We start from the raw sequence: 26,930 nt of genomic DNA, 5'->3' as shown, positions 1-26,930 counted from the left end.
AAAGTAGTAACTTTGGACTTTAATGTAGCCTGCTACTGCATTCTGTGGTTAGTTAACGTTGTGCACTGTAATGAAGCCTGATGCACCCTTCCTTTTACTTCAGGGGCCACTTTCACAAATATGTTGTACTTGTACTTGACATCACACATTCATTACGTTAATGGTACGTTAATAGTGACGTACAAAATATCGTATGACAAATGTACGTCAAAAAATTTTCTCTTTGTGAAAGTGGCCTCTGGACTATGGACTATGGTACACTATCACTGTGGAGTATGATGAAGCCTTCTGCACTGTTCCTTGCATCCTCCATGTTGTGGTAAACCATGACTGTGATGAAGCTTGCAGCACCATTCCTTGCATCCTCCATGCTGTGGTAAACCATGAATGTGATGAAGCTTGCAGCACCATTCCTTGCATCCTCCATGCTGTGGTAAACCATGACTGTGATGAAGCTTGCAGCACCATTCTTTGCATCCTCCATGCTGTGGTAAACCATAACTGTGATGAAGCTTGCAGCACCCTACCTTGCATCCTCCATGTTGTGGTAAACCATGACTCTGATAAAGCTTGCAGCACCACTCCTTGCATCCTCCATGCTGTGGTAAACCATGACTGTGATGAAGCTTGCAGCACCATTCCTTGCATCCTCCATGCTGTGGTAAACCATGACTGTGATGAAGCTTGCAGCACCATTCTTTGCATCCTCCATGCTGTGGTAAACCATAACTGTGATGAAGCTTGCAGCACCCTACCTTGCATCCTCCATGTTGTGGTAAACCATGACTCTGATAAAGCTTGCAGCACCACTCCTTGCATCCTCCATGCTGTGGTAAACCATGACTGTGGACTGTGATCAAGCTTGCAGTACCTTTCCTTGCATCCTCCATGCTGTGGTAAACCATGACTGTGGATTGTGAAGAAGCTTGCAGCACCATTCCTTGCATTTGCCTCCCTGTGGTCCATGACTGGACTATGATGAAGCCTGCTGCAGACCCTCTTGTAACAACTTTAGCATGATAGGATACAATGGTGTAAATTCCTTCCCTTGCCTCGACCTCACATATTGGACATATGCCTCTAGGGTCCCTCTGCAAATACAAACAAATATTAATATACTGCACTATAATGAAAAGTATCTGTCATCTGTTAAAAAGGGCACAATTACTTCCACATGTATTTAGTATATGATCATGCCTTTGACCTGATACATCCCATGCAAATTCAACATATCCATTTCTTGTTGTCCGAAATTTGTGTGATTGCCTAGGTAACTGGTGGGGAAGTAAAAATAAACTTCGCATTCATTTTTAAAGTATGATAGCAGCGCTTAAGGCAAAAACTGCAACGAAGGCATATTATCAATAAATGGCCCCTTATTAATATTATGTAAAGACAAGTGTTAGAACACCACTCTGGCTATTCCCACTGGTCACCCAAACTGTTCCATTTCTATTGGACAAAACCATCTGATATTCATATATGTGAATTACACATACCAGTATAATAATAATATACACAGACATGTGGGACTGAAGGGTGAAGTACTCACTTGATCAGCATAAGGCGGTCCTTTTCTGATGGATGCTCATCCAGCCATTGTGAATAGCGACTGATGGACCAGTCTGACAGCTGTAACAGATACACACTCTATCTATTAACAACTACTGAAGACTTAATGCTAACTAAGCACTTACTCAGAATTATGGAACATGACTATGACTAAATAACTACAACAGTGTTACATATACGTACCCCCATTTCCTTAACTTTTTTGCTTATGAAAGAGCAATTTTCAGTGCAATTTATGCACGTTTTCAATTTGATTTTGGCAACAAAACAAAATTGGTTGGATTGGCCAATTTCTGAGATACACAAAAAGAGTAATTTCATCAGTCTATACAGAACAATGCCTTCAGGATATGCTTCAATAAAAATCTTGCAAACATGTGAAAAGGTTGAAGAATTTTTACAGTAATACATTTACCATGCCATAAGATCAGGTGTAGCCATGTTACTGTTTTTAACAAGACTAAAGTAAAGGTGAAGACAAAAGGCTGCCTTACCTGATAAACGGAACGGAGCTCAGATGGAGCCCGTGCAAACAGGAAGTGAATGGCAGTACTGTGAGGAATGATCTCTTGTAGAGCTGGGCTCTGGGCAATGTGCTCACTTGTTTGGAACAACAGAGGTCTGGTGCAACAGAGAAGAATGCGTCTATCAGCTCTCAATGGAGGATAACCAAATACATCAATACCTAAAGCCCACATACATAAGAGCGTAAGACATGGTCAACTCATCTGGTTATATGGAGGTGGTCCCAGTCTTTGATGGCACACACACACAATTACACAGCACTACTGGAGTACCCCTATTGCGCAGGATTATTTCACATATGAAAGAGCAACAATCTGGTTGAGTCGAGTTGGGTCTTATGTTCCCATATATGCTGAGCTTCTGTCTACGTATCTTACATGTCTTGTGGTGAGAAAAGGTTATAATATACATATATGTGTGTTTTAAAGTGCACTAGACAGTATATGTCCTTATATTGGCATGGCAATCAAACTCACCTGAATGCTCGTAGAAGTCTGTAAGGCTTTCCAAGATCAGAGACCCGTCTGCAAAAGGGGGCAATAGCCAGTTCCATTTGTGCAAAGTCTGCTGCCAGCCGTAACTTTCCTCCTTCACCTAAAGGGCGGACCAAACTGGCATGGCGAACAAACAGTTCCAAACATCGACAGGCTATTGGATGTATGCTGTAAGATGTACAATTCAATAATTAACTGACAGGCATGTACATTCGTGCACTGGCTACATACAAATTGGCAGCTGTTTCATGAGCAATAGTTATACAGTGTGTACAATGAACATTCTTTCAAATCCATTCAATCTCATTAAAACTAAATCATGCTGCTTTATGAATGCTGAAATGGGATTTTTGTGCACAAGAAGCAATGCTCTTTATTTTTAATTAATATTTTTCCAAAAATATACCGTACACCTTGGATATGTCACAATACAGAACAGTTCTCTCCATAGATATAAATGTTTTATACAGGGTATGTATGTATGTACCAACTCTTACAATATTACGCTATGGTTCCTGATATTATACATGTATACACACAGCATTCCATAGGCCTTACAAAAACAGATCCCATAATTTAGGAATAAGTACGTGTAGTATAACCATAACAACTTAGTATTTCACCTGTCCATGATAAAATCTGTACAGGTGAATTGTGTCAGGTAGTCAGACCGGGCACGGGAGATAAAGCCTTGTAGTTCCCTCATGTACAGAGAGCATGGAGACTCTGTCTGTCCAGCAGATGGTGCTGGCCTGGGAATAAAAGCAGCAGATCTCACTAATGAGGTCACTACAGAAAAGTGCTCACCTTAGATACACTACAGGGGAAGGCTAAAAAGAGTTTATTTTCAGCAAAACTAGAAAACTATTAGATTGAAGGATGTTTGTAATCTTCTGCAATTCCTTTCTTAAAAGCTGAACTTGAAGCAAAGAAACATGTAAATTAGATAAAATTTATTGAAAAAAAAAAAGACTGTACCTTAATTCTGAATGCCTCACTATGCCCACAAAATGCTTTAAGAAATAATCTTACCCTGAGAAATCTTCTTGATGCATTGTTAACAAGATAGCTTCTAGAGCATCAGCAATTGAAGAGAATAGAGGGTTGACTGTATTGCTCATGAGTGCCACAACATCCTGAAAAAATATGAATGTAATGAATAAATCCAACTTAACGGTGGTTTGTAATAATGTGTAGATATTCTTCACGTGGCATTTAGAAAATTGTGAAACATGCAGCAGGAGAATACCTTTTTTATGATGACAACTTTTGCTATATTTCATACTGCCGTTGCAGCCTCATATAAACTTTAACTTAAATGACCCCTATGACCTAGAAGAAAAATGTCAAGGTCACTGAAAATTAACATGGTTCTTCCACATGACAAGATGTAAGTGTAATGTGTTAAGACAAATAGGGTACCGTCACTGAATTCATTTTCTCTGATATTTATTCATTCATGGATTAGGGGAAGGACATACCGGTTTAACATACATATATAGCAGTTTAAATCTCATTTTTACTCTCAACTGTATCATATGGGAGCAATCTGTATGTCGGCCTGTTCATAGATCTAGTGAACGCATCTCCTCCTACAGTTTTGATAGGGATGATACATAGATATATGTGCTACAAAGATTAGATTGCATCAATTCACAAATTTATCAACATTTCAAGATCTAGTCTGGATTAGTTGTGGGCAGTGTGCAAATATCTATTAATAGAAATGACATTTCAAACACCATCAAGTGTGTCACATAACACACTAATCAGTATATTTACCTAATATCAGTTCGTACTGTTTATTTCTACAAATAAAATATTTGAGTTTCTTCACTTGTTAGATATGATTTTATGATTTATATAGAGGCAAACTATAGGAATTTCTTTCAGTGATAAAAGTGTTACTTCACATCATTACAGATACTGCTTTTGTTTTTACATTTCTCATATTTTACACCCAGATGCCATGACGTGGAAAAAGAAACATTTGCTTCATGACGTTCCCGTCTGAGCTTGGCGGTATGACCTCATAATACATGTACAGTAAACTTTAACATTGCTATGTCAAACAAAAATAGGAAGCTACTTCATACATACGCAGCTGTGAATTATCTAGGTCAACTGCAATGACCTAAGCTTGCTGTTGACTGGTCTAAAATGCATGACCTCTACCGAGGGAGTGAAAGAGAACAGCAGCAAAAAGCTGCATGAAATTTGCTGTTTTTGCCCCATTTTCTTCAATTTTTGGGGTAGAATAGACTTTCAACACCTTCTTGTCTGTGGTGCAACTGGATACCGCTGAACCTTGTTTCGTATCTCGTCAAATCCCTCGAACTACACAACAAATACCGCTACAGCAGTATTAAACCCTTAATCAAGGAGAGGAAGTGAAAGGGGAACCTCTTGTACATTTTGTAACAGGTTTTATATGAAACTTAACAAGGTGTTGGGACCACATATAGATCTGCATAGGGTGTTTGGTTCCATTCATTCAATAATTATCCAAATTATGGTTGTTATGGACTTCAGAAATGAGAGTGCAACTCCTCTGAAAGCTTATCTTTCACAGTGGTGAATGGAAGCCCTCACACAGAAAAGTGACTGAATTCACTGGTGCTTGGCCAGGGGATTTCATCATCTTCTGAGGGTTCTTGTTTTGTTGCTGATAAGGCTAAATTAGGTATGCTAGGGGCTACTTCCTCAAAGAAAAATATAAAAACGAATGACTTTCTGACTTACCTTTAAGGCATTGTCAATGTGACTTTTAGCAGCCTCTGGAAGATGATTTGAATTTGATATTGTCTACAACAGAAAAGATGAGTATTATTTAGAACATGATAGAGCAGTGTTAAACGATCTATGAATAAACAATTAAAGGAGATTTTTAAAAAAAGACCTTAAAAAATACAAAAACATAGAAATGTTGAACACACAGGTAGAACATCTTCATCAGACTATAATCTTCACTATTTTGAATGTTATTAAATGTGAACTATCTGAGTCCAAAAAATTAAAGCTTTTCTGAAGAATCAAGAACTCGCCTTATAGTCTACTTATTTATTTACTGACCCACAACCATACGCATATGCTGATAGACTTAAAATTTTAATTACTTATTCCTTGTATGAAAACAGCTTCAAAAATGTGTCACATTGTGCACTGCTTCAGGAAGAAAAAAAACAAATCGTTCTATTATTCAAAAATGTAAACATGATAACACTGGTGAAAAATCATGTTGGCTTCAGAGTACATGTAACTAGTTTGTCATCTCTTTGCATCCCTCAGCTTTGTTGACATGTTAAACGTGTAAAACAGTGTGGGTAACGTTTAAATCTGACATTTAACAACAATTTGAGACATCTTTTGACAGCTTGACTTACACTGACAATGGCTGTATGAAGCTGGTACAATGTGTTCACGACAGCTGCATTAAGCTGCTGTCCAGGTGAGGTGGGACCAATTACCTGGCTGGCCTCTCCGTCAGTCGAAATCTGTCAATCACACAATTGACAGGATAACACAATGATAAGAACATAGGTGTACATACATGCACCTTTACCTGAACAAGGGTGGGGACACATTCATCTGTTTCTGTTACAAGCAAAAAGTCAAGATAGGTGATGTTATAATATGGACATATTTTTTTTTTTTTTTTTTTTTTTTGATTGGTGTTTTACGCCGTACTCAAGAATATTTTACTTATACGACGGCGGCCAGCATTATGATGGGCGGAAACCGGGCAGAGCCCGGGGGAAACCCACTACCATCCGCAGGTTGCTGGCAGACCTTCTCACATACGGCCGGAGAGGAAGCCAGCATGAGCTGGACTTGAACTCACAGCGACCGCATTGGTGAGAGACTCCTTGGTCATTACGCTGCGCTAGCGTGCTAACCAGCTGAGCCACGGAGGCCCCAATGTGGCCACATAGCTGTCCCAATAAAATGCAATTTGCAGAATATATAACCTTGCATGGGATGCCATGAGAAAGAGAAAGAGAGAGAGAAACTGATGTTTCAGTAAAAGAACATCTCCTTATGATTTGCCATTCGAATCTCGTGACCTCATCTGGCAAAACGGACATGCTGTAAGTGTGTTTAATTATGAATTATTAATCATTCACTTGCAAAATCATGTTAATTCCATGAAAGCTATCCGTTGAAAGGTCAGTCCAAGTATTGCAATTATTTGCCCTAAAACTTTACATGTGAGAATGTAATTAATTAACAATGGCCTAATTAAGGCATTTACGTAATGTACTACTCACCAACTGCTCGCTTTTCACACAAAAGAGCTGTATGGTTTTCCCCACGTTCTTTGCCACAAGCACACTGAGGTTCCCATCTACTGCAGCCACATTAAGCTCACTGGTGCATGGAATAACAAACATCAGGTAACTTTAATGTTTATAAGTCAAGTGATTCACACTTCTACATAAAGAAAGACTGATAAACATACATACACAAAAATCAACACATGGTCAATATGTGCTCGCCACAAAAAAATGAGAATGTAGCATTAGTTTAATCTACTCATCTTCATTTAATCAAGCTAGTCATCCACCTTGATTTACTGAGCCATACTGACTCTTCAGAGCCCTCAACATTCCTTCATAAATATTCATGATTCATGTCCCAATCAGACTCCATGACCAACACCTTAGTTACTGACACTGATACGAGTTCTAAACAACATGGGATGTACCTGTAGTGGCAAGTATGCAGTGTATGGAATAAATTTATTTCACAGTAGACCCTGGGGCAAAAATATAAGTCCCTGCACACGTGGCAGGATAAGGTGCCAACAAGTTACTTAGCACAAATTGCATGGTCCTTTTTAGGCAGTGTTTAACCTTCTGGGTTAGAGGCTATTTCATATTGATGACGTACAAGAGCTCACAACTCCTTTGTGTACTTGTGTTAGATGTGTAATACTATTTTTTTTATATATCTTTTTGTATACACTATTGTGACTAGGCTGCTTCTATTGGTAGAACCATTTGAACACTGTTTCAATGAAAGAAGGGAAGGTTTAACTACATCTGTATGTACAAGGCCCAGTTTGGGCACAAGAGTATCCATGACATGGCTGCTGCCTCACCAAACACAGTCGGTTTGAGTTAAGCTGTCGTTATTTGCCTCTCATCGCTCTATGCTTGTATCTGTTATTCTTCCAGGGTTGCATACAACTCACACATACGAATAAGCCCAGAGGAAAGAAATAAAGATCATAGTCTCACCTGCCCACTACCTTGACAATGCTGTCCACCTCCTCTGATGTAGGAGGATTCTGAGATCCAGAGCTAAACACCAGGTTTATGGGATCAAAAAGTCTTGACAATGACCGAGACAGGTACGCTGTCTCAAATGCATGAAGTGACTTCCGCAATGCTTCCTCTGGACTGTAAATGTAAGGACATAAGATTACTCCTATAAAACATTCACACTGTGATGAATTCATGATATGAGACACTCAATGATCATTCTACACTTAAGTCACAATTAAATGCTTGAAATCTCCCACCAACACCAAAGGTTTCAACAATGGCAAATGCACAAATACACAATAAAATTTATTTTCATGCATGTTTTCATATATCTACAAGAGGTTATTTGTGAAGTACAAGTTAAATGTTTTATTCCAAGAGTATAAAGGACACAGATGAGTATCTTAATGTCTACTCCTTTGTCAAATTTCTTGAAATAGACTTTTACTTTTTTGTTACAGAAATAAGTTTACATAAGTCATTTTGTTAATTAGGCATTTAAACATTCTTTAACCCTCTTAAAAGCTAGAGGCAGTTACTTCAGAAACAGTTATAAAATTAAATTATAACAATGAAGTATAAATACACTATAAAAACATCCTTTGAAAATGACTGGGGAAATTGCTATCAAAACTGTATGAATGATGGGATGATCAATCCACCTACTTATATTCTGCCTTTAGGTTGCCATCTGTACAGAAGAGATCTGTCTCCACACCCTCATGTGGTACTTCCGGCACGGGAGCACTAGCACTAGATGTAATGTTCATATTGGCACTAAACTGTTGGAGCCTCTTCCACAAATCATTGTACAGCCTCAAAAGTTTTGGGAATTCCCCTTCAAATGCTTGTTTGAGAAATGTGGAGCCTGAAAATGACAATTTCATCAAAACATCATGCACTGCAATATTAATGTAGAGATAAAATTAACTGTTGATTTTTAAGTTTTCTTTTAAAACAGCATAAGCAAGTCTTGCTAAGAGCTTGTCTGTTGGATAAACAACACTCTTCATATGGAACAATACACCTCACACACAGAGCTAAAAAGAACTGAATTAGAATTGAGAACAATTTATAACAAGGCCAGTTGAAAGACATGGATACAACGGTATGAATTTATATAAAAGGAAGTCTGAGAATCACCAAACAACTACATGTGGATCAGAGGAAACTCTAACTAATATAATTAGCCAATTGCCAAATAATGGGGAGCTTACACAGCTCCTTCAAGCCTGCAGCAAGATGGTCCAAAGCTATGAACTTATCTGTTCACAGAAGAAAAAGATGTATTCTACAGTCATTTGGAACTTTTATATAGCTCGTCTTCAAGTCTCCCATCAGCCAATTAACATAGTTTATAATATCTTTAAATATGCATGGCTAAATGCAACAATAACCTGAGAAAAAAATAGAGCAGGCAGATGGGGATTTGGGGATTTGACCCAGAACAAACAAATAAAGCATTAACACATTTTTGTGTAACAAGGAATTTCTCACCATTAGCTGCTTCCCCAAATTCCACTGTTAACATCTTTGTAATAGCTTCCCAGAATGATTGCATGATGTTAACTAGGCCATCCTTATCCTGAAAGGATATTGCAAATCATATTATGTGGTATGGTTACATACCTATGCCACGGTATAATGAACATAACACTGATTTTACCATGATGGTCAGAATATAATTGATAATTATTCATCACGTTTTCATGGTTTTGATGTTAAATCTTGCACTGATTTTGTTATAGCCGACTCAAACCCTGTATTCCTACGTTGATGTAATCAACATCAGACTAATCCACACTTAAAGTATCTTTGAAAACACAGGTATCCAAAGAAAGAATTACACATGTGTTATGGCTTGGACACATAAACATAAAACACTACCTGGTAATAGAAATAAAACAAATACATCATGGATTGTAGCACCCTTAATTACATCAGATATTTTTACATTTACTGAATGTGACATACCTTGGCTAATTCATCCATGAAGCAGACGTGGCTCACAGGATCTCGTTTCTTTACCAGTACTTTTTGTAAATGCTGTACCTGTGGACAAATGCTTAGCTAAAATGACTGCTAAAGACAGTGAAGTTGCTCCAAAAACATATATCAAAAACCATGAAGAGTTCACTTAACATATCACATTCTCTATGACGACATTAACTTCAATGAATAAACATATACTCTGTATAGTAGTAACATTAAGTATGTCCCTGTATTCCAGACTTCCAGATTATATCTACAGCAGAAAGGAAGGGTTATTCACCTGAGCACAAGCAGAGTATATGTTGTCCATCAACTTCTCCATGTTAGTCCACAGATTAGCACGGAAGGCTGCAGTGTTACCTGGGGCAGGCATTGCTGCTCTACCGGGTGCTCCTAAAGTGAAGCGCAAAGACACTGAGAACATTTGGTACAAGTGACTAGTTTTCATCCTAGATGAGAGCTTTTGCAATACAGTACATGGGAGCTGAATGCATTTTTTTAAAGATCCTGGACACCACTAACATAAACTTCAAAAGAAATAAATGTAGTTAAAGAAGATGTTCCAAAGACAAAATCAAATATTTTTTCAACCACTATCCAGTTTAAACGGTAAGAAATACAGACCTCTACCATGGTGATGTTGAGGAGTCAGATTTTGAACATCCAAAGCCTTGCGCACATTCCCATATAGGTGTTCTTTACATGCAGTCACAACTTTTTCAACGATTTGTTGCAAACTGCCCAAGTTATAAAACACCTGTAATGCTGTGGCAACTTGCATCTGATTCTAAAAGCAAAACATACAAGATAAAATAGATTAAAGAGTAGTATAGCTTAGCAATGAAAGGGTTTAAGTTACAATGTGCGTGGTAGTCTTTATTTACATGTCGACTTTGTAAATCCTTACAACGTATATATACCTTATATTACTTGTGATAAGCACATTACAACTCTTATGAATTGATCTTCATTCCCTCTTTATGCGTTTATTTCATTTCTAAACACTTTCTCGCACTTACATACACGTACATAACAATGAAGGAACCTAGTTTCATTAGGTCACTAAATTACAAAATACAAAGCACGTATGAAAACTTTTGAAGAATCATTCACAAAAATACATGTACTTAAGGCTTCTATGTCTTGATACAAAAACTTCTCTGAAACCAGCTCTGCAGCTCTCTGCTTTAGTATTTATTTCAGTATTTCAAATTTGCTTAGCACATTTCCTTGGGCAATAGCTCAAAGAACGGATCTCCAGAATATGTCCTCTTTGTATTGACTATGCCTTGTTTTTGTACCTGTGTTTCCATTCCTTGTTCAAGCATTTTTTGAGCATGAGCCTCCACTTCCTTTCGAGCTTGTTTAATGAATCGTCTGTCTTGCTCTATCACTTCTACACCACTTAGATCAGATCCCTCACACACATAGTCTGATTGTTAAAAAGAAAACAATACAAGATTAATTACCCACCAGTATAAGGTAAAGCAAGACAAGTCAAAGACACATGTTGTGAAATGAACATAATTTGGCTAGAAATTTAATGAACACCATGTATATTCTCTCAGATAATCATGACAGGAGTTTTAATGCATAATACAAATGCCACTAGAAACAGTATATTGGGGCTTACCAAGTTCATTCAAACTCTGTGCAGCTTTTGTAATCTCTCTGGCTCCCCCTCCCAGCTGACTGTGCAACTTCTTACTTAAATACATGATGCGTATAATTTTACGCAACAAGTCGCAGGTTTCCTGGATAAAGTAAACTTCAGTAGCATACATGCAGTATATGACACCATAAACTTTAGCAAAGTAAGAAAACTGTTTTTCCATACATACATATAATTATTTCCAAAATATGACACACATCATAAGCCTTTAGATGACTTGATTTATGAGATATGTCATAAAAAATTGATTTAGGTAATGTATAAATCAGACCTTTTAAGTTCAAATACAGAAAGTAGAATGGTGGACAATATAGTTAAGAGTTTAACTGTGATATGTAATCGGCAACCATCTAAATAATAAGGTCATGTGAAAAGTATTCCTTTTATTACGGGCTATGCAAAAGAAATATCACTAATGTAAAACTGTAACTCTACCTGGAGACGTCTTAGTTTTGTTGTCTGAATAAGAATCTTTTGGTATGGCTCAGTGACTTTCATTCGAACTCTGTCCATGGCAGTTAACAGGGACTGAATCCTAGTCTGCATCATTTGCAACACACCTGCAACACGATACATCAAGTGTCAAGTAGGCTGATCATAATAAAGTAACTGTAAAAGTAATCAGAAAGAGTATCAGTAAAACAGGAGACATCAAACAGAACTCATTCAGGGTTATTATGATGGTAACTGTTAAAAGTTATGAGACTAGATAAAATTAAGAAACAAATCTATCACAATGACATCTACCAGTGATCATGCATGTTGGTTACTGTGATGCTTGCAACAGAAATTATGGTACAAGAATCAAAGTGTAAATGTATTTACCTTCTAATGTTTCTACTCCAGACGCCTGTGAAAGCAAATCTCCATGATGTGCGACAATCTATAAAACAGAAGTATGATATAAATGAAGATGCCAAGGTGACCTTTTATCCATACAAGGAATCATTCGAGAAAGAGTTCTTTCTTTACATCTTTTTAGTTTCTAATTTTTTTTGTACAAAGGATTTATTAATTACTTTACTTAACTGTCTCTATTAAAGTAAAACATGAAATAGCTACTTTTGGATTGAATGCAGTTTCTTTAACTTAAAATATGTGTCCTGGTGGTTGTAATTGCAAATACTACAGCTTGACTACATACCTGAGAATGGATTTCTTTGTCAAGGAGAGTTATTCCCTCTGACAACTTGCCAAGATGGTCTGATATGGCCAGGCTCTGAATAGCCTTGTTTGAGTGTGCTTTGACATCAAAGTCTTCCTCGAGAAACTGCTTGAATGTTTCTGAAAAATTACAATATAACTTATTATATACTATAGAGGATTTAATGTTGATCAAGACAGACTCACTGAGCTATTTTAAAAATTCTGACATTCATTATGATTACATAATATTGCTACACTAAGTCAGTTTCAAATTGTGCATCAGTTACAGATCTGGAAGTCAAAAGGCTCCAAAAAACTGAGATTTTTAATGTCATTAATGTGGGTAGCAAATTAAGGAAGTGTTTTTTTTTTAAGATTCAACAGGGAACTGACCTAGGAATGATGTAATGTGACAAGCTTACGTGTCGTGCAAATGTAACATACTTTGAGACCCAAACAATTTTGTTTGAGAAGTACCAAAAGTCTCACAATGAATTATGACATTAAAATAACACAATCGTCATAGTGTCCTTCTTGATAGACAAGTACAGAGAGATAAAAAGTACTGAAATTCAAAACATACAAGACCGACGTTTTTTTATCTTTCTTTACACAATCATTCACAGATAGGGGGCCTAAGTGAATTTTAGCTAGGGGAGGTCACTCTAAGGCCATAGTTTGGCAGCGATGTGCAAAAATTATTCCACAAAATTAGACACTGCACAAACAGGGCATTAAAAATGTATAATCCCAAACTGAAGTAGAAAACCACATAACATGTACAATGTTATGGTATTACTATCAAGCACCAGTATTTAATCATTTGATGTTTCTACTCTGCAGATGACGTGGAAGTAAACTAGTGCAAACGACAGACAAGCGACAGGTGCCAATCAACGACTGGGAATGCAACCAAAATTGAATCAGTTATGTGAAGTGGTGCAACTTCGAAAATGCCTGGCTAATTCTGCACTAACAGTTGGCTCATTGGCACTATCCATGTCATCAAAACAAATGAAACTCTATTTTTACCGTCATCCTCGAGTTGTTGTACCAAACTACCCTCCATGTTGGAAGCAGCTACAGCGCCTCCTGGTGGTAAACATTTTCACCCAATCCAAAGGATTTTTACAAATGCCGTAAAATAAAAGATTGGGTACCATTGGTCAGTTGGTCTGCGCATGGACGGCGAATGTTTTGTTGTAAACACGTGCACAGAAGATGGTTTTGAGGACGGTACTATATTCGGTGTGAAGATTTGCTACCATGGACCTCTTCTGTCAAGCCAAACATATATCCAAGGCCTATGCTTCAGAATCTTGATGTCTGACGTTGTCAGTTAAACAAGTCATGAGTCACAGGATGTTGGTCCTTCTAAAAGAAAAACTAGGCTCTACATGAACCGGTAACAGCACAAATGGCAGGTGATTTTTTAATTTCTCTTCAACTACCACACAGTTATGAAATATCAGAAGAAATGTCATAGAATTTCCACATCAGTCAGTAAAATCAGGTCATCAATTTTCTCATTATTAGGGGCGTTTGAATGTCTCCGCAGGGGTCTGACATATAAGATGAAGAATAAGAGGTAGGCACCCTAGCACAATTCTAGGCCCAGCCGAACAGTCAAGGCACCCATGCATTACCTTGCCTAACTAGTTGTGGATGATTCTCTTTCTTTTTAACACAACCTGATCATTTGTAAATTTGATGACATGCCCATAAACACTTCTCGAATTATATCCTCAAATTATATGCACTAAGAAATACTACAATGATACAATTTAATACATGTAAAACTTGTTAAGGTGATTTAAGTACAGTACATGTAAGTAAACCTCTCAGCTATAAAGCTGTGCCAACAAATGCCGTCTTAATAACATGCAAGGAAATCTTACAGTATATAAAGCTAATGGCACACAGTCACAAGGGATGAAACTTTTGGGAGAATGTTGGTATAGTTGTGCAACAATAGGTTTTTAATTGACATGTGTTATAGCATATACTGGTATTAAGTAACATGTACTGCTAATTTAAAACTTTTACTTACGTATGTGAAACAGCGCTTACTTTTCCTTCAGATAGAGAGGATGATTTTGTATCACAGGCCCTCTGGTGTGGAATGTTATCACATTTCGTTGACATGTGTCATGGAACAATTTCACGGTAATCTCATGTAGTGTGAAAGAAACCCATTGAGATGGCAACAAGTAAAGACAGTGATTTGGAGACTGGATTTGACTACAAAACTCCATTGCAGTTGTTCTCAGAGAAGAAATACGTGAAAATCTGTGCTCCTATGGTCCGATACTCTAAGTAAGCATTGCCAATAACTTGGATTACATGTATTTATAAACATAACATCATTGACATGGCATTAAGCCATAATCATTCATTCATGTTGTGAACATAAGTCATTTTTTCTGTTTTATTGTGAGTGCAACCCGGAATTTATTTATGTATCACATTTTCTTCTCCTTTAAGCCAAAGAACAGAATCAGGGAGGTTTTATGTGACAGCTGTCTTTTCAGATTACCATTCCGAATGCTAGTCAGGAAGTATGACTGTGATCTGGCATTTACACCAATGATCATATCCAACAGCTTTGTTCGTTCTATAAAAGCAAGAGACAGTGACTTTACAACATGTAAAGGTGATGTTTCCTTTGTATCTTATGATGTTTTTTGTTATATATAAAAGACAGATAACACATACAGTAGTTCACATAAGACATATACTTGATCCCATTGTCATTAGTCCCAGATTATCATGGCTAATGTCACGTATGGAAAATTTTGCCAGTATTCCTTGTCCAGTCAGTGGTTAACTCCAGGGACTCCGGTAAATATTCAGCCTATCATATTCTGGTTCCTCTTTAGCAACAATCAATAATTTTTTAAAAGTACCATATTTATGTTTAAGATCAAAAGTTAGGTTATTTTTAGAATCTACCAAGATTTTCAGATTTCTTTATTGTATTTTAAGAATGGCCTTTATTGTCCTATTCATATTTGTGAAATTTGTGTGTTTCTGCTTTCAGAGGACAGGCCATTAATCGTTCAGTTTGCTGCAAATAATAGTCAGGATTTTGCTGATGCAGCAGAAATAGTGTCTCCGTAAGTGTGTGACTATAAGTGTGTACTCTATAATTTGCTCATGCTGGCTTCCTCTCCGTCTGTCAGCAACCTGCGGATCTTGCCTGGTTTCCACCCACCATAATGCTGGCCGCCATGGTATAAGTAAAATATTCTTGAGTGTAGGACAAAACACAAATCAAATAAATCTATAATTTGAACAATATATAGGATCTTGTTCCAAAAGGATGCAAATAATGTCTATTTACAGAGTATGCAAAACAATTTAGATAATAAAAAACAAAAACACAATTGCCAGTAAGTAGGATAGTGCAAATGTAGGCCTGTTGTAAGATAATATATAACAGAAAAAGATTTGCCTTCTTTAAATTACTTATTTTAATTCTATACCTTAATTTCTTTCAAATGTTAAATGTGTTTTAGATGCATGAAAACCAAAACCTATTGATTTGTTTTTTGGTTAGGTTAACCTGTCCACTGTTTCATTCATGCAGGTTTGCTGATGGAGTGGATTTGAATTGTGGGTGTCCTCAGAGGTAAAACCTTTTTTTGGTATTTCACACTCTCTTTCTATTGAATATAATACAGTTGTGCTATTACCACAAATGTAAAGGGTGGCTGATCTCATTTTAGTGCTTAATGGCTTGACAGAAACTTGTCATGCTGGCTATTGTGCTAGGTATCACCTGTATTAGATTGGTGTGTATGTGATGCATTTTTCTTGCAGGTGGGCCATGGGGGAAGGTTATGGTGCCTGTTTAATATCAAAGCCAGAGTTAGTCCAAGATGTGGTGCGACAAGCACGTAACCGTGTTAACCAGCAACATTTTACTGTCTCCATTAAAATAAGGATTCACGAGGACATTAGGTGAGAAACAGTTTTCCATATGTGGACCAATGTTTTGATTCAAGTGTTTAGTTATTTTATTAAATGTTTTGCCAATTAACGCATTGGGGCTTGTGTAAAAAGAGACATTGAGCTCTCTGTGGAGAAAACAAGTTCATAGAGAGCGACAGAATATGATACATAATAGCTTCTATTGACCAGGCCTCGTAAAACATAAACATTTTTCTAGAGCCATTTTCATTCCTCGTAAATTTTTCGTCCCATGCATTAATTGGGTGAGAGGTAGTCATGTGGTCTTCTTCTAAATAATGATGTTGCATGTTTCAGAGTGCAATCAATTGTCCCCTACCAATATGGTATACTTGTCTGTGGGAAAGTTGTTCATTAACTTGCCAAAGGTTGGTGGTTTACTCTGAGCATCCCGCTGTCCTCCACCATTAAAACTGACTGCCATTGTATAATTTAAAAGTTTTTGAGTATGGCATTTAACAACAATGAAATAAATAAATCTTTACATTCAAACAGACGGACAGTGGATTTCTGTCAGAAAGCTGAACATGCTGGAGCATCTTGGGTAACTGTCCATGGAAGAACTGCAAAGCAGAGACGACAGCCAGTAAATCAAGAGGCTGTAAGAATAATTAAAGACAGTGTTGGAATTCCAGTGGTTTCTAATGGAGATATAAAGCAACTGGACGATTGTTACACAGTATACGAGAAGACGCATGCTGACGGTAGGTTTAATAGAAAGTTCATGCATACCAGTAAAATAAATCCATGCTATATGACTGTTATATGGATATATTGAAGGGTGATGAATAGTTTACATGATGCTAGTGTTCAGTGGCTGTTTATGAATTTTATTAATACCTGAAAGGCTGATCTTTAATATGATGATAGCTGTTAGCAAATCTTTTTATATTATTACAGTTGTAGACAGTGGTGTGCTGTTGCTGTTTGCTTTTAGCATTTAATTTTGTCCTGATAAATTTTGAATTTTTGGCACATCCAGGTTTTGTGTTTGGTTTAAAAATGTTAAAATTTAGCCATTTTTTATCATAATAAACATGTTGTTTTTGGCAGGTTTCATGGCAGCAAATGGTTTATTGGAAAATCCAGCAATGTTTGCCGGATTCAGAGAAACTCCAAAGGAATGTGTTAAAAAATGGGTAAGACTTTTAGGACAGTCAGATTATATCAAAGGTTCCACTCTCACCAATGCGGTCGCTGTGAGTTCAAGTCCAGCTCATGCTGGCTTCCTTTCCGGCCGAAAGTGGGAAGGTCCTGCAGAAACCTGTGGATGGTCATGGGTTTTCCCCCGGCTCTGCTTGGTTTCCTCCCACCATAATGCCGTTGTATAAGTGGAATATTCTTGAGTACAGCGTAAAACACCAATCAAAGAAATAAATAAATCAAAGGTTCTATTAATAGGCTAACTTGTTTCAAGCATGCCGATTTGTTGCTGATACAGGGTGTTATGTGATAAACTAAAACACTTTGGAGAAGTCTATTTAAATTCAGTGGGGGAGTCCTGCAGTTCCTTATTTATTGTGCTTTAAGCATCTGTTAAGTAAACTGTCAAAAGTGTGTCAGTAATGTGTGTACATTTAAGACCTCTGACATGGAATAAAACCTCATAGAGATTTTAAATCTTCTGTGCACTGTTCTAAAGACTTTGGTGGCATCAATTCGTAGACGGTACTTATAATGTAGTTTATTTGGGCTTGTATGAAGTTGGTTTGATATCACTTTCCCCAGAAGGGGAACATCTTGTGCTCCCTAAATGAAAATCCTCCACTTTAATTCTTCGACCTTTTCGCTTGCAAGGTGTTAATTCAGTCATATTCTGAAGGCATTATTCTGTGTTGGTTGATAAAGTTTTTGTGAAGCCCGGACTGGGCAGTGTCTGGGCTTCACAAGAAACTTCACCAACTCAGAATGATGCTTCAGAATATGCTTGAATAAAACACCTTGCAAACATGTGAAAATTCTTGAGAATGGCATTGAACACCTGTCAAATAAATACATGACCTTTGTTATGGAATGGTAAAATAAAAGTTTATTTAATATTGCAGATTGATTTGTCACTGTCACTTGGGACCTCTTTCCAGTGTTTTCACCACCACCTGATGTTTATGCTGGAGAAAGTGATGGGGCGTCCAGAAAGGAGGATTTTCAACATGCTAGGCAGCACCTCGGCTGTGCTGGCTTTTCTCAGGGATAACTATGACTTGTGATTGTTGCTGCTAGTGCATTTGTACAAATTATTAGTATCATGTGTATGTTAAAAAGATCTCTATTTTTTGAGGGGAAAGAGGTGTGGAAGCTCATTTCAGAGCAAGCATGTGTATATGTTACACATTTTCCATGGATATAACAAGTTTATGGTATTGCTTCCTTGAGAAAAATTTCTACAAAATATCATATCTAAGTGTGTGGATATATGCTCGTGTAAATATGGCAGCAGTGAATGTGTGTGAATATTTTGATTCGTTAAATGTGTGTTATTCTGTTTACATGTATTGCTATATATTTCATAAAAATATTATCATGGAATACAGTTTGATCTACAGATTAGTGGCCAGTCTGTCGGTGCTGGGAACCATAATATATTGATAAACGTTATTGTTGAGATTACGTGCATATGTGACATGTTATTGTTATTACATCTGATATTCTTTTAATGTCTCAATTCTTAAATTCTAGATGGTTCCATTGTTTTAATGTTTATTAAGTTTTAAGGCAGACTATAGTTTTGAATATGAATATTTCAACATGTCATGACATGTAGAATGGAACTAAAAGTATTTTTATGGATATTCTATTCCTTTGAAAGTTTCTCTGTTTGGATTTTGCCAAGCTTCGATATGTTAAATTTTGAAAAACCAGTGTGTTGAGGACTGGAAGAGCATACGTGTGTGTTCATCACTTTTATAAACAATTATCGTTTGCCAACAAAAACCTCAGAACTGTAATAAAACTCGATAGAAATTCAGGAATGAACGTTAATTCTTAGTAGAAATATTGTGTTACAAATGCTTTGGTGTGGTGCAGATTAACGGTGATTCTGACTGGCAAAAAGCTCACTTCATAAAATCCCAACATCCCAGGTATGAATTATGTGAAATTATCTTGAGTAGTTGATTTTGACGTAAAATCCGGAAAGCAAATCGTTATGTGTGTCACTCCTAGAAGATTATTCAAGGTCGTGTCATAACTGCTCACGGAGGGCAGGGTTCAGTCCGAGTACAGATTACATGTCTCTTGTGGTAGTTGGTCATGTAGCCCACCAAACGTCGGTGATTCAAGCAAGACATTCCACTCCAGTCCCCCCCCCCCCGCACCACCAAATGAGGCAATAAATTTAGCCGCAATTGTTTGTATGAATTGGGCCTATATAGGCATACATATGGATTGGCTTATGATGTTTATGCGTGCATAATAAAATTAAGCAGTGAGTATCAAGAAAAAAATGACCGATATGCCGCGACGTATATGCATGTGCATATGTTACAATGTGCTGCTGCCGCACCATCTCCAACAACACCAAAGCCTTTAGCTGTGTGGCGTCGCTAAAATGTCCACCGGTATATAGGCCTAAATATACAGGTCCCCATGGACGTATAAATGTGCACGTGCTCACACCCACAAGCAAGTAATGGTCTGTTTATAACATAATGGATGGGACGGGAAAGGAGGGGTGTTGCCATGGAGATGGAGAATCCATGCATGCATGTGTATAAGGTCTACACTCACGTTATCTACAAAAAGAACAGCGTAATATTTCACAGGAAACCCCGCGTGAAGTCCAACAAATACACCAGCATGACCCATAGCTGCATTTATGGAATGTCGCAGGTTAGCGTATGTGCATATTCAGCCTATATTAATAGTGATATAATCCAAATGCGGCCGTACGTGTGAATGTCTTTCAGCAAAATACGGATGGTTCGTGGGATTCCCCGGGTTCTGCTTGGTTTCCTCTCACCATAATGGGTACGACGTAAAACAACAATCAAATAAGTAAATATAAACCAAATGTATATATATATTTTTTCAAAAATCCTTTGCACTTTCGTATCAGTGAAAGAGAAAATTGTACAAAAAAAAAACAAAACAAAAAAACAAATCACTGTCCAAGTCCACAGTTTACCGTTTAAACCAAAAACTGCCAAACACATTTTTCGTTTCATCCTAGATTTTTAATAAGTCAAAAATTTAAAAAAGTTCAAAAGTTTTGAAAACTTTGATGTTCTTAAATATCTTAAAACTAGAGGAGATATCAAGCACCTGTGGGACCATTTTTTACCTCATAAGTATTCAGCTATACACATGAGCGAAATGTCAAAGCATTAATTATGTTGAAGAAATTAGCCGAAAAAAAGTATTCCACACGTGACTGTCTAAATACCTTGAGGAGCCTCATCTGTGAGGAAATTCGTTCGCAAATTAATTTTAATCAATGCTTGTCCCGCCAGTCAAAATATTAATAGATTAACCTATTTATGTAAAATTTGAAAAACTATTTCTGCGTGAAAGCAAACTGATATTTTTTATCTTGACACTTGTATAAGCAAAGCATGCCGGTATGTAAAACCCCACCCCGCGACGGCAGCCCTATAGGGTGATTAAGGCTGTTGTTCTTGTTAACACTCACAAGGTCTTTATGGCCAGAGATCTGTGTACAAGCAGTGGTGCATATTTTATAGATAAATGCTAGCATGATGCAGTAAACATTTACCATAGCACAGCAGGTAATCCCCATCGTCATATGTAAGGTAATTGCAATTCGAAGTAGGTTTTCTTCTGTAAGTGAATGGAAATACAAGAAAATGGAAAATCAAAACGTGAAATATAAACAAAATGGATTAAAGTTTAGCCGTGATGGGTCCCAGTAAGTCTTAATCACCACTCGCATAGACTTTCGGGATCATTGGAGCTAACCCACTATTATAAGACCATAAAGTTGTACCAAAACATTTTGCATGAAATACCATTTCTACGTTTTATTGTTGCTAAAGTTTGTGGATGATGCATGACTTTCAGACTATCCCCGCTATATAACCCTTGCCCCCATCCCCCACCCACCTCGGGCATCCTCATGTATGCTGCCGCTCCCTGGCCTTCATATACATTGTAGGTCTGTATATGCCTATTCAAACCCGCACATGCTTGTAGGCTCACCCACTTCAATCCCTGCATGTCTTTCATATAATCGGGGTTAAAGGTACAATAATGGTTGTGAAATACATAAACCCTGGATACTATAATACAGTCTTACTACGCATATGCCATGTATATATGTATGTCAATGACTGGCCCCTACACCACATGTAAATGTAGGCCTTACGCTACATGCCTTTAACACTAACAAAACAAATATGGGTACATGGAAAAAGCTGGATTGGCTGTTGTGGAGGGGTACATTGATGTGTAAAAAAACAGTTTCCATATACTTAGTTTTGACTTATGTACTCTGATTATCATATGCGTGTGTGTCTATGTGGAGGCCTGTGAATGTACTCCCATGCATACATGAACATATAGATCTGTATGGGTTTGCACGTGACTTCGGAATCTCGATGGTATGGTGGGACGGCTTAAACATTCGCTTTAATAGGTTTAGATGAATGACAAATCTAGGTTAATGCTGTCAGTGATAAGTGGTGTTGTGGGAATATATGTCAACTTCACATGCATACATGTAGGACTACATGTGTGCATGCAACAAGTATGAAGTCAGTGCTTTCCGCAGTAAAGCTAACGCTGTGAGGACGGAGCTCTCTCTTGTATATGCATGTCCCCCAATCTAAATTCACCTGCATCTATATTCTTGTACTTTCACGCACGACATGCACACGGCATGCCATATATATATATATACATATATATATATATATATATATATATATATATATATATATATATATATATATAGTTGACAACTTGACGTTTGTGATATACATGCATATATAAGGGCGAAGGAAACAGTATTTAGTGCAGATCCCAAAGAAAAATACGCTCCTCACGTCCCCATGTATACACATGATCAAACCATGAAGCGGCAGCTGGGTTCATCATAATTCATTGTTATTGTGCTGAGCTAACTGTAGTGGACAACAGCTGCTCTCTCTCTCTCTCTCTCTCTCTCTATATATATATATATATATATATATATAATTAAAAATCCTTTGGATGATTTATTTTTTTCCTTTATTTATTTGATTGGTGTACATTTCACTTATACGACAGAGGCAAAGAGCCCAAGCGAAACCCACGACCATCCGCAGATTGATGGAAGACCTTCCCACGTACGACTGGAGAGGAAAGCATGAGCATGAACCTGAACTCACAACGACCACAATGGTGTGAGGCTCCTGGATCATTACGTTGCGCTAGCGCGCTAACCAACTGAGTTCGATAATTTGTTATTGTGATCAGTGTAAAGGTGAATATATTTATGAACATTAATTGTCATTTGCCTTTGATGAATAGTATTCATACCTATATACACAAATATAAAATTATAGAAATAAATGAAGTACTGTTCCAGAAATTTTCTTCATCGTGAATTGTACCGATATATATATATTTTCGCATGCCTAAAATTTACACACACTATATATATATATATATATATATATATATATATATATATATATATATATATATATATATATATATATATGTTTATACGTACACTCAGCCACAACACAAGATTTAGGAATACATGTTTTGAATAACTGTATGTAGGCAGTTTAACTACACACCCATAATGCTAACACTCTGTAGGTAAATGCTCACAGCTTGTCTGCATCACACACTGTATTCCTCATGCACGTTTGATCGTATACTGTGTACGCATTCGGATGCATGTATGTATCAAACAAATCAAAACAAAACCTGTTTAAAGTTTGGTGCATGAAACGTATAGAGGTTACATATCTAACAAAAAAAAATTACTACAGCAAACTGTAGGAAATTGGATTCCATGCATACGTAGTTGCATTCAGGAAATGATTTTCACACATACATAAATTTGCGTATTTGGACAAACGTGAAGTACCCATCTGACTAGATATAACCCAGTTGCAGCGCTCGTTGTAAAAATTTGTGATATCATCATAGTACCTAATTTGCTTATAAAGTTTTCGATTATGCTCGACGTACACATGCACTTCACTTGATTACGAAGTGTATACATGTGCAAAGCAAATATATGTATGAATGAAGGCCATCGTTTACAGATCAGTGGTTGTAAAGAAAATCAATGGACAGACAGACAGACAGGCATGTGCAGACAGAGATTCACTAGATCGGGATAATTTGACACAATGCTACATACACACTGGCAATTGAAAACGAAGACGCTGTAAAGACGCATAATTACAGACGTTCAGTTTGGTATATATGCCATCTACATATAAATTGTACGAATTCTAAGCTAGATGCTGACTTCCAAACATTTGCGTGTGCGCACCTGTACGTATATTATTAGTTACATGGTGAATCAGTTGTAGGACAGGCGAATGTATGGTGTCAATAATTCTCATATTAGGTAAAAACATGAATATTATTGACACCATATACTTGCGTATCTCATCACTGAGTCACCATGTAACAAATTTATCCTGCAAAGACCCACGAATTCAGTGCAGAAGACCGATGTATAGGTGAATCGCTTCAGTGATAAGACCATTGTTGGGCCCAGCAGACACATTTGACGTCATCTGCAGGATTCGAGAATACATCTGTATCCTACGTATTATAGGCATGTTCATAACGCGGTTTTCTATATAACTGGGAAAAGTTCTACAGCTGTTGTTTGAAAAAAAAGAGGCTGTTAGCTTATTAACCTGTAAAGATTCACGTTTGTAAATACATCGTTGCAATGCATGTATATCTTTATAGCGTGCCCTCATTTGTTCCTCAACATGTACATGTGTGGGCCTATACGATGACATCTACTTTGTCGTTACGCTTGGTTGTATGCATGGTTATAACGGGATATCCTGCACGGTGCCTGCATGTTGTCATATTGCACTTCATGATAATGAACTTCCGTTCAAATCATACAACATTAGAGGCATTGTATTATTCAGGCCCATAACTGTAATGTCTTAGTAAAACTTAATTTCCACGAAAATTGCAAATAACATATTAGTGTTATATTGAAGGAAATGATATAAAACTTATGATGACGAAATATTATTCAATATATATATATAATGTAACGCGCTACTACCTGGTGATTCTCATATGGTGGATAGAACAACAAAGGAATTTGGGCGAGACAAAGCTTAAAATACAGAACAACAAAATTAATGCAAGCAATTGTCGTGCAAAATCCCAAACTACATTTTCCATATGACAGGCCGTCCAAGCAGACTATAAGTGGCTTGACTCGTCAGTTCATTCTTGTTTACGGCCTTTGATCTATGAGGTCGTGAATTCGAATCAAGTAAACGATGGCCAACTGTTTTGGACTATGTCAGGTTTTGTGTCCCTTGATACTTCCGCTTGTAAGATCGTTCGGATGTCATATATTTATAAGTCAAAGCACAGCGTGAAATAACACTGTAGGCCCATACATAATATATCATACACTTGCCTATAGGCCCTATAAGGCACAATTTGGTAATGAAAAAATTGGTAATTCGCATCTTTATGCGCCAGAACTGATGTTATGTGCATAGACCTTACAGATTCAGAATTAGTATATATAACGGTGATAGTGCTCCTCAGTTATGTAATACACCACTTTATCCTGGGTTCCGGCAAAGGCAGCTACCCACACCCTCCGGGCTAAATGTGGGGAGGGCTGAATATTCCCCCTTCTTTTTTCGGTCACGTTTCTGTTATAGGAATTTCTTTCCGAAAACCGCCATTAAAATGTTTTGTTGCAATGAAATATTTTGACAAGCAAGTCAAAGTACAAGACTGCATCTTTCACGAATGTTATATATAAATGGAAGTTATAGTAATCAGTCCTTCCATTTCGGGAATTCCTCTAATGCAAAGCTAATGTATCCAGCGAAATTAATGCAGCAGGGCTTCCAAACACATTCTTACTCCATACATACAGAACCTCCTAAACCCGATGATCCATGAACATTGTATTATGCATGGTGCACCTATGTGGCCAACTTCTTATGTAATAGCGGCCTACATGCATGGTTCAGTCAGTGTGCATTTTGAAAGAGACAGACAACGCACTGCAGACGCAAAAGGCGGCACAATGCATCATGCGATCACAATCATTCTCTCCTATAATGTCAGATGTGTACAGGTGCATTGACATTGCTATAAACTGATGGCTAAATGCTCCCACACGGGGGCTTATATTTAATACGCATCTGAACAACAAAGAAGTATTAAAACAAAATTCTTAAAAGTTTCACTGCGCTTGTGTTTCCAGTCGTGCGTCTAGATCATCTGTTACTGGTGATTTATGCCTGGTCTCCCACTTAATATATTTGGACAGCTGAGGAAGGAAAACTATAGATCATCTCAATATTAATCGTTGTTTACTGTGAAGAAAACAATACACCCCCCTTGGATGCCTTCAGGAAATCATGCATTCAGATAAAATACACGTCGGCTGAAAACTGATTACACACAAATTATGTAATGCACGTAGTCAGAGATGATTGTAATGGGATTTCATCCATCAATGTGTGCCTTTCTGTATGATTTGTTTTTCTGATGACGTACCAGAAAAATGGACCCCAAGACATGTAGGCTACTGAAGAAAATAAAAAGATACAAAGTGTACCATTGCTTTTGGCCAGGTCATTGGTCAAACATTTTTACATATAACATCTTTTATGGCTTGCGAATGCTAACCAAAGCTCTATACAGACAGCATATATCTGTATAGAATAACAGATATGCTGCAGCCCTTTACAACGTATGCTATGAAATGACATTTCCATTTGCCATTCTGTGCCATAGGAGCTGCATGATCATGCACTGGATCATTTCAACGGTACTTTGAATCCAAGTTCCCATTACTCTGTAAGCTGAAGAGATGGAGAGTTCTCCTTTGGACGCCGGATCCACCATGCATACTGACTTACAAGCACCCTTTGATTCGGCTGTACAATGGGTGGTGATTTTCAGTGCGCTACAACACATCACTACCGTGTTTTGGCAGTTACGTGGGACCAACAATCAAGCTGTGAAAGCTGCTTGATCTGGTTTTACTTGTTATACTGCAGTCTTATATATTACCATTTAACCGACGCCAAAAAAAAAAAAAATTACGCCAAGATGTCAATGATGAAACTGTCGTCAAACGGCTGTATGTATGTTTGCCAC

General features: G+C 37.3%; 2 protein-coding genes across 9 annotated transcripts; one reads left to right on the top strand and one right to left on the bottom strand.

Moving 5' to 3' along the window:
• Positions 1-683: 683 nt before the first annotated feature.
• Positions 684-13,737, bottom strand: LOC135471247 (conserved oligomeric Golgi complex subunit 5-like). Its single transcript, XM_064750387.1, has 21 exons — positions 13,701-13,737; positions 12,667-12,806; positions 12,348-12,405; positions 11,958-12,082; positions 11,484-11,604; positions 11,152-11,282; positions 10,475-10,637; positions 10,131-10,243; positions 9,833-9,910; positions 9,356-9,443; positions 8,525-8,726; positions 7,832-7,993; positions 6,860-6,959; positions 5,975-6,085; positions 5,334-5,396; positions 3,624-3,727; positions 3,215-3,343; positions 2,574-2,759; positions 2,067-2,193; positions 1,553-1,632; positions 684-1,091 (listed from the first exon to the last, which is right to left on the bottom strand). Exons 1-21 carry the CDS (start codon positions 13,735-13,737, stop codon positions 974-976), a joined length of 2,436 nt encoding a protein of 811 aa, XP_064606457.1. The 3' UTR covers positions 684-973.
• Positions 13,738-13,889: 152 nt separating this feature from the next.
• LOC135471251 (tRNA-dihydrouridine(20a/20b) synthase [NAD(P)+]-like) lies at positions 13,890-19,330 on the top strand. Of its 8 annotated transcripts, XM_064750401.1 has the most exons (10): positions 13,890-14,092; positions 14,205-14,256; positions 14,750-14,984; positions 15,188-15,321; positions 15,709-15,784; positions 16,258-16,299; positions 16,491-16,631; positions 17,136-17,344; positions 17,694-17,779; positions 18,686-19,330. In XM_064750401.1, the coding sequence occupies exons 3-10, from the start codon at positions 14,869-14,871 to the stop codon at positions 18,845-18,847; spliced, it is 966 nt and encodes a 321-aa protein (XP_064606471.1). In that variant the 5' UTR covers positions 13,890-14,092; positions 14,205-14,256; positions 14,750-14,868; the 3' UTR covers positions 18,848-19,330. The 8 variants fall into 8 exon arrangements, with proteins under 8 accessions (XP_064606471.1, XP_064606475.1, XP_064606470.1 ...); XM_064750405.1 differs by lacking the exon at positions 14,205-14,256 and having other exon boundaries at positions 13,890-14,088; positions 14,750-14,834; positions 15,200-15,321; XM_064750400.1 differs by lacking the exon at positions 14,205-14,256 and having other exon boundaries at positions 13,890-14,088.
• The last annotated feature ends 7,600 nt before the right edge of the window (positions 19,331-26,930 follow it).

Source organism: Liolophura sinensis, chromosome 7, assembly GCF_032854445.1.
Source record: "Liolophura sinensis isolate JHLJ2023 chromosome 7, CUHK_Ljap_v2, whole genome shotgun sequence".
Classification (NCBI taxonomy): Eukaryota; Metazoa; Mollusca; class Polyplacophora; order Chitonida; family Chitonidae; genus Liolophura; species Liolophura sinensis.
This window is presented reverse-complemented; position numbering and strand designations above follow the sequence as displayed.

Coding starts and splice junctions, on each gene's coding strand:
- LOC135471247 (XM_064750387.1), bottom strand. CDS start 13,737: ATGGAGGGTAGTTTGGTACAACAACTCGAGGATGACG. Junction 8,727..9,355: donor ATTTGGGGAAGCAGCTAATG/GTGAGAAATTCC, acceptor TGTCATTTTCAG/GCTCCACATTTCTCAAACAA. Junction 1,633..2,066: donor AGCTCCGTTCCGTTTATCAG/GTAAGGCAGCCT, acceptor TATCTGTTACAG/CTGTCAGACTGGTCCATCAG.
- LOC135471251 (XM_064750400.1), top strand. CDS start 14,869: ATGGCAACAAGTAAAGACAGTGATTTGGAGACTGGATTTGACTACAAA. Junction 16,632..17,135: donor AGGATTCACGAGGACATTAG/GTGAGAAACAGT, acceptor ACATTCAAACAG/ACGGACAGTGGATTTCTGTC. Junction 17,345..17,693: donor CGAGAAGACGCATGCTGACG/GTAGGTTTAATA, acceptor TGTTTTTGGCAG/GTTTCATGGCAGCAAATGGT.